The following is an 8,731-nucleotide window of genomic DNA, read 5'->3' on the forward strand; positions in this document are numbered from 1 at the left end:
TGTATTATAAAAACCAGTAAAAAATGTTAAAGTTTTGATTAAGTCTCTAGAATATAACATCGTGCTCTGTATTAGAAACATTAAAGATATTCTAACGGTTCAGAAGTAGAGGCAAAAAACATGTGTCTACTTGCGAGTTAGATACCCATGCTCCCTTTATAGGCAACACTGAAAACAGCTTTTATTAAAATGGTATTTTTTTTCTATAAAGGCAGTCAATACATTTTTAACAGACCTCTAGCCTAATCTCATCTCCACTTCAAAGTGTTAGTAAAAATTTCAAAAGTCATAGCAATAAACAATTTTATAAATAAAATACATTTCTAACATATGGACAAGTTTCCCGTTGAAATTTCATGGAAGGAACCAGCTCTAGCTTAGGACACTTAAATGCAGATGTAGTATTTTAATCTAGCACTTTAGCCTCAAATTTCAGAAAATGTTGACTTATAATCCTAGTATTTTTATTATTTGCCTTATCAATGATGATATATCAATAATTAAAGGAAGTTATAAGGTAATGATTTAAAGCCTTAACAAAACTAACCCTTAGATCACGCTTCTTTCTTTCATGTTCTCTGCTTTTTACTCTCTCATTAGCTTCTGCTGGTTGTCCTCCTCTGTCTCCATGGGAAGATCCCTCTTTAGATCTCTTTGATTTATGTTTTTCTTCCTCTTCCTTTTCATAACGTTTATGACTCCTCTCTTTTGAAAGCCTCTCTTTTCCTGGCCTAATGGAATATTCTTTTTTTTCTCTGTGTCTTCTTTCTCCCCCTTTATCCAGATCTTTCTGTAACTTGTGTACATGTTCACCTTCTTCAGCTTTGTAGGCTAAATATTTGCCAATACTCTTTTTGGTATCATTATCCTGGAAAGAGAAAAATAACATTAAAGAGTTAGAAGGTTCTTCAGGTCTGTTTTACCTTCACAAATCTATCAATTTTTGACCATTAGAATGACGGACTTATAAGTATCTAATCTCTTTCTACCACATGGATCTTCCACCCATTTTTTTTAATCTCCTACAATAGCAAGTTTCACATTCTCATAACACTTGAGCTTCTGATGTTTCTTCTGAGACATCGTGTACTTTGCTACAGAAAATTCTTTGGATTATGTATTCTTCACACAAAAATCTAATGCTTTGTTTAGTAGGTGGTCTAACATAAAATAGTATGTATACTTACCAATATCCTTGTAATAAAGGCATAAATAGCAGATGGAAAATTTTGATGTAGCTGTACAAAAATAAAGCAATGCTTGCTATGCAAATATTATTTTACTTTTACTTTAAAAAAAGAATGAAGTATGTCCTTAAAGTGGACAAGGCTCGGATATATTTTGTTGGTGTGCGTTTTGTACACTTGCAAGGACCTTACTATGCATGCATCTCTTGGATTTCTTGGGAACTGGGGTCTGATCACTATTCTACGATTTTATCTTACTCCATTATGAGACACTTTATTCCTTTCCCTTCCTTTACCTTCTTTTCTGTATGTCTTCTTTCTCGCTCTTCACTTCTTGTTTTCTCCTCCTCTAGAAAATGTATGGATAAATTAATGAGCAAATTTTGTTATACTGAAAATCTGTACGTAATTAACTCTAGCATGTAGAAAATAGTATTTCAGTGACATGGGTTTTCTAAAACAAAAGAGCTTTCTAAAGATAACTTAATATTCTGTTGAAATTCTCTCTCCAAAGCTGGAGAATTCCTTTTTCTTTCCTAATGAATCCCTCTGTTCTCGATGGTAAGAGTAATGACACGTGCTACCAGCTTCAGCAATCACCCTGCAGCTCGGGGATTCAAATGTATCACTCAGCAGAGAATGCCTAGGCAGGAAGGTACTTATTCTCTTCAAGCCAACAGACCAACAAAAACAGTGACATTCACCCTCTCTTCAGAGGAAGGGAAATGAGCATCAAAATTTTTAAAAGTACCAAAATAAAACTAGGTTATCACAAGATTCGGTAAAGATATACATTTCAGCAGGTATTTACATCTGCCTGTCTTTATCCTCTCTGTACAGATGGGGTATGGTTTCAGGGTATTTCTATCTAAATACCAAATATTTCAAAGTACACCACCAACTCAAAGCAACTTACCCAAACGATGCCTGCTTTCTCTTCTTCTGTGATGTTCTTTATCTATTCCCTCAAATGTTTTCAGATTATTTTGTGTATCTATTTGCTTTATCTCATGTCTCCTATGCTTTTTGTCTCGTTCTCTATCGCTCTCCCTGTCTTTATCTTTTAGTACACTGTATCTCTCCTTCTCCAAACTTGACTCTTGAAGCTTATCTTTCTGTCTCTCTCGGTCTCTTTCTCTCTGGTGCTCTTTCCCTCTTTCTCTCTCTCTCTGTTTATCCCTGTCTCTTTCACCAGATATAAATCTCTCTCTCTCTCTCGTTCTTTCCTTGCTCTTCCCTCTGTCTTTGTGTTCATGTTTATGAGTGTCTGTGTCACGAACAGACTTCTCTTTCTGCAGTTTCTTTTCCCTGTGCTTTTGGTCTTCATTTTGACTACCTAGTTGTGATGCCTGAAATAAAAAAAAAGAAAATTAAAAAGTCTATTATTATAATTCAGCAATCTACTTAGATACACTATATATTTGTGTGAAAAAAATAATGGATTGCTATGTATGAATTTAATTTCCCAAACAGTATTAAAATGATGATATATTTCTAGGCTTACTTTGTAAAATTGCTAATGTTATGTCTGTATTTATTATAAAAAGAGATAATAAAATAAATAAATAATAAGCTGCATTTTCAGTGTATTTGAAAAGAATTTGGTAAAAAAAGAAAATTTATTCTGGAACTGTGCATTCTTTTTAGAGCTAGGTTGAAAAATTAACTAAGTATCTCAAAGCTGTTAGCTCATGTAGATAGCAACTGGGACACCTTATAAAATACGTTATAAACAATAATGATAGATAACTGGGGATCCTGCAGCTGCCTTTAAAATAGAAGAGTAGCTTTTGTTTGAACACAAAGCAGCATATAAAAACTGTGAAAGAGTTTTTGGCCTAGATCCTTTGAAGATGTAACTATTCCTGCATTTTTCTGAAGTCATAAGAGATTATATTTTAACCTTCCTGAAGCAAGTAGCACAACTCCCATTGATTTCACTACCTCCACGATTTCAGCTATTTACTCTCTGCAGAACAAACAGAACTTGCTTTGATTACAGTCAATGAGTAAAGTGAATTAAACTTTATCCATCTGTTTCACAGAAATTAAAGTCCAACCACACCACTTCTGTTGGAACTAAAGCATTTCAACCCAAATTTGTTTGCTTTAGCCTACATGGAAGTAGTGGAAATGTTACCGAATGTCTAAAAAATAGAAAGTACTTATGCTGTAGCACGGGTGCTGAAGTAATGGGGAGCTAGGTAGTAAAAAGCTAAGTCATACATGAACAAGTAGAATGCTTTAGTTTATCAAAGGACTAATGAAGATCTGCACAAGACATAGAAAAGAAGATACATATTAGAAAAAGCTTTTTAAAATATATAACGCAAAACTAATATGAGTATCAGTGCTGTTACTGACTGGAACCTGAATGCCTATTAGAACAGTGGATAAAGTAATTAAGCAGTTTAAAAGTGCATGACAAACATGGTAGATGATGATAACAAATGCAATATATAGTATACATGTAGGAAACTGAGTAATTATATAGAAAGCAGAGCTGTAACTATATATAAAGCAGAGCTGTAACTTGGATTTGGGTGGCAAGCAAGTCAGATCCCATTGTGTGCTGTGTGCAAATACCACCACAATGGTATTTGTTCCACTTACCTAATTAAGAAATCTGTAGAGTAATCTTATATGACTTCTTAGCTAGAAACAGTTGAGTGTGCCAGTGTCCAGACACAGTTGGACTAGACAGATTCCAGAACAGTCAGTTGTAGCAAAGAAGTTAACAGCTACACATTAAAGATCTGTGCTGTCTGTATTCAGTGATGCAGATTTAAAGTGTTTAGTGTACCAAAAAGCCTTAAAGAGCCACTACAGATCCACAAGGCAGATTGGCTAGTAGAACAAGCAGTCAACCCTCTGTGTTTAGACTGTTAACAAATTCCATCGCTGTAAAGTAACTTAACATCACAAGTAATAAGACGTAAAATAAAATTACCCTAAGATGTTTCCTAAGTTCTTCTGATTTCCAAGTATCTTCTTTGGTTCTCCTCTAGAATAGAAAAGACAGCAAAAGAATGAGCAATCAATTTGCAGCAAGAAGTAAATCACTTAAAGAATAGTTTTTCAAAGGAAAGGATCAAGGTATATATGGCAAGTACCACTGAATTTCATTATGTAAATATTAATTTGGTTTAGTTTTAATGTGTATACTTACAGCGCACATGATCTGACTGGACCTGGAAGAAGCCTGAAGCTCAGACTTCTACTGGGTTATCCAGCTCTGTATACACATGGTAACCAGTTGAGGTCAATGCCCATGCTGGATGACAGCACGGCCCTTCAAGAAGACTCAGAATTGGCCTTCCAATGATAGCCAGTCAGCTATGTTACAGACCAAATGGGTGCACGCAGCCAGGCCACTTTTGGGAAGTAACCAATGTATCAATGTCATTAGGTTCAACCTCCTGCTCTATTAGGTCTAACTTCAAATTAAGTCCTGGTCAGGGACTTATTGAAGTGAGGTTTTAATATCTCTGAGGTTGGAGTTTGCCTGGGCAACCTGGTTTTCAGGTTTGACCACTCTCATTTGAAAACGTTTTCTTATAACAAGCCATAATTTCCCTTGCGGATAGTTAGGGCCAATGCCTTCTGTCCTTTCATTGTGCATCTCAGAGAAGACTTTATCTCCATCTTTTCCACAGATCTTCTGTACATACTTGATGACAGCAGTTAGATCCCCTATTAGTTTTCTTTTCTCTAGTCTGAAGAGCTCCTTAGCCTCCTTCCCACATATGTCATGGGCTCCAGCCCCCAAACCATCTCAGTGCCTTGCTGGAGTTTCTTTAGTACTGGGGACCCCTAAAACCAGACAGTACTGCAGACAGGACCTCACAAGTGCTGACTAGAGCAGAATAGTCATTCCCCTATACATGCTAGCTATGTGTGACCTTGATGATACACATAACCAGTATGTGGTTAGCCAGAACCACCTGAAGAGCACACTGATGACATGTTCAAGTTTCTGTCCATCAGGACCCCCAGATTCTTCTTCTGCAGAACCACTAACAGAACCCATTCACATAGCAAACAGTAAATATGGTATTTTCCCCTTAGACGTATCATTTGAGCCACCCCAAACTCACCTGTAAGAACACTTCAGGCAAGCAGTGAATCTAGAAATACCCTGACAAATGTAATCCTTTTTTTTCATCAGTAGGGATCGGACATAGCAACAACACATTTTTGTTAGATTTTTAAACACTAGAAGTTAAAAATAGTTAGATTACTGTGCATTTCAAGCAAACCAAGGAAGCTTCTGGTCTAGTAATTGAATGCATCTCAAAAAATGCTGGCAGTTTTTCAACCAACTGTCACTTAATATTTTAAAATGGTTCAGACCACATGTGTAAGTTGACTGCCATATGAAATATTTGTATGTAGCACTGAAGAAAAAAGTAAAAAGATAGTTAAAATAATCAGAGTATACATGCATATTGTTTCACTAGACTTCTCCCTAATTAAACAGGTTATATTTCTTCTACCCTCATTTGCAGAGTTACTGCCTTTAACTGCTTGGCTGCTACTAAATAGATTAAACTAAAAAAAATCATATTGTTTGAGATGACTAAAGCAAATGAGGAATTTTAATCTATTGCATATTTTTAACTTGTTCATTGAAGGATGATGACTATATTCAAAGTGACATGACAAGGCCACACTTATTCTAAAATTTAGACTTGATAAAAGTTACCAAAGATTAACAAAATGATTGCTAATAAATATTTGAATGATGAGCTGCACTGGTAGAAGAAAATAATCACATGGTACCCATTTTTTTTGCTAGTTCATTATATGGAAGAAGCATTTTAGCAGTATATTTTATTTTTTAATTATTTGACATGAAAAAATTCCTGCCTTATCAAACTTAGATTTTATAGAAGATTGTAGTGGACTGGTGAACTTCATCTAAAGTCGATCAGAAATGCCAAGAAGGCAACCTTTGTAACAAAAAGAGTGTGCTCTTTAAGTCTTATTTTCTTCTGATCCTTAAAAAAGGCAAAAAAGTACAAATATTTACTACTACAGAAAGTCAGATGAGAAAGTAAAACCAAAATTGATAATTTTCTTGAGTGAAGTTTAAACAAAGCCTAAGAAGTTCAACAGAACCTGTGTGAGGGTAAGCTGGAAGGAAGGATATGGATGGGGAGAGAACAGAGTGCTGGATTATAGTCTCAATTAGTAACCTACTAAAAAATCCCTAATATATATGATTATGTTTTGGTTTTAGACAATATTTAGGTACATATCAGCAAACAAAGAAAGAATGTTGATGATGTTAATAACCTAAAACCAGTACAACCAAGAGACAATATCAGATAACGTAGTTTGAGATTTATTTCAACGCTCTGGCAGAAAGCACGCAGCAAACATTTAGAGATGATTCTCTGGTGCCCAAAAAGGTGCATCTGCCACTTCTCTGGGGTCTGCAGTTTTCATCTCACCACCATCACTATAATCTGTTGATTTTATATAGGATGATTTTCCACTTAATTCTCTGCCTTTGCAAGAGACAAACAAACAAACAGATAGAAAAAGAGATTCTTTTTTTAAAGAAACTTACTACCTTTGAAACAACTATCCCCCTGTAAGTAGAGGAACAGAACCATAGGACAGTTTGGGTTGGAAGGGACCTTTAAAGGTCATCCAATTCAAACCACCAGCAATGAGCAGGGACATCTTCAACTAGATCAGGTTGCTCACAGCCCTGTCCAGCCTGACCGGGAATGCTTACAGGGATGGGGCATCTACCACCTCTCTGAGCAACCTGTGCCAGGCTTTCACCACCCTCATTGTCAAAAATTTCTACCTTACATCTAGTCTGAATCTACCCTCTTTTAGTTTAAAATCATTACCCCTTGTCCTATCACAACAGGAATCATTGTATACACAAAAAGATATGTTTAAAACAAACTTAAAAAGGATTTACTCAAGTTTCTCACCTCTCTGCTAATTTAGAAGTCCTTATATAATCACTTAAATCCAGTTTAAGATTAGTTATTTAAGCCACACTGGATTTTAATTTAATTCATCCACCCGAGAGCACAGGGAGCTCATCAGCTCACATAAAATTCCACAGATTTACTGAACTCAAAACATGTTATGAAAATGTTTAACATTTAAAAATCTGTCCTTTAAACTAATCAATAAGTATGTTGCCTTATAAAGTTACTGGAACAAGTGACCACACTACTTCACATAAATGCTTCAAAGAGAGATCAAGAAGGGTTTCTTTACTCACAAGCTAGAAAAATTGCGGGTTTTCAATATCAAGAACTCATTTAATTAAAATTCTAAAGAAAATTAAATAGAAAAACAGTGAGAAATTTCTGTAGTTTTGAAGCCAGAAAAAAAGGACTTTATTTTTTATATACAAATATTTATCTTTATTTTCAATACGAGTTGCCTATTTGAGAGCCCTCAAATAGGTAAACACCACGAGTGATACACCTGATTTGACAGAATAGACAAAGGAAAAGGAAGCCTTCTCATACAGTGTGGCTGTTAGTATGACTGCCTCTGGGTCTTTGGCACTCTTATCCAACGCACCTGAAAAACTTTAGATCAAAGTTTAACTTTCTATCACAATTCACTAACTCACCTCTTTTCAGTAAAGAGGTTATTGATGTACCACATATAATGAAATGATATATGAATTAAAATTTTAGTGTCGTCCTAACATACTATATCATGTACCCTGCCCAGCCAGTCTATTTTCTACTCCGTCTTCTATTCAGCATCAGCACAAATTAATTAGTTGTAAAACCCAGACTCACATAACAGTAATAATAAAGTTTGTGACAAAGTGACTTGATACTTCTGCTTTTTCAAGTGAATATGTAACACAATAATTGATGTTAACATGTCCGTGTGATTTTGTTTCCTTTATTCTGGAGCTCTACAAACTCTTTAATAATTTAACACCATCATGCAAAAGTTATGTGAGTTCCTAAGGAACTAAACCCCAACAATTAGCGGTTACAGCAGTATCAATTATTAAATACACTTTATCTACAGTATGAACTATTAACAGCTTTGGATATTTTCATAAACCACCTAGCCTCTTTGGCAGAAAGATCTGTGCCTGATAGGGCCTCATCCTTCTGCTAGAGGAATAAAGGCTTCCCCACTGCTGCCACCTGGCGCGGAGTGACAAAACAAGGGGACTCGAGCTGCCGGAGGGACGCCATGGGGTTCGCAGGGGCAGCAGAAGCACTAGGGCCGTTTCCTGTCTGGGCCCCCTCAGATTCCCTGGCTCAGTCAACGCCAGGTGACACGAGTGGCGGCAGCGAGACGCGGCCGGATGAGCGGATGGCCTTGGCAAGGGCCAAGACACCTAGGTATGGAGGGCCGGGAGCAGCGAGAGGCCGAGCAGACTGCGCCGACCGCCCCCAGCGCCTCCTCAGGCCCCCCTCCCGGAGAGGAGGGAAAGGGGCGAGGCCTGGGCAGCCCCTGCGCCGTGTCCGCAGGAGTCGGGCCTTGGGCGGCGCCGGCAAACTCGCCCGGCTTCCCAGAGCCCTGGCCGCTTCCCA

At 36.9% G+C, this 8,731-nt stretch overlaps 1 protein-coding gene across 1 annotated transcript in view; it reads right to left on the bottom strand.

Moving 5' to 3' along the window:
- WDR60 (WD repeat domain 60) overlaps positions 1-8,389 on the bottom strand; it is a 34,338-nt gene extending 25,949 nt beyond the window's left edge. The window contains exons 1-5 of the mRNA XM_010297258.1: positions 8,339-8,389; positions 4,138-4,191; positions 2,380-2,536; positions 1,484-1,536; positions 548-868 (exon numbers count right to left, since the gene is read on the bottom strand). Coding sequence (XP_010295560.1) covers positions 548-868; positions 1,484-1,536; positions 2,380-2,536; positions 4,138-4,191; positions 8,339-8,389 — 636 coding nt within the window. The remainder of the gene's footprint in view (positions 1-547; positions 869-1,483; positions 1,537-2,379; positions 2,537-4,137; positions 4,192-8,338) is intronic.
- Between the last annotated feature and the right edge of the window lie 342 nt (positions 8,390-8,731).

Source organism: Phaethon lepturus, unplaced genomic scaffold (assembly GCF_000687285.1).
Source record: "Phaethon lepturus isolate BGI_N335 unplaced genomic scaffold, ASM68728v1 scaffold19091, whole genome shotgun sequence".
Classification (NCBI taxonomy): domain Eukaryota; kingdom Metazoa; phylum Chordata; class Aves; order Phaethontiformes; family Phaethontidae; genus Phaethon; species Phaethon lepturus.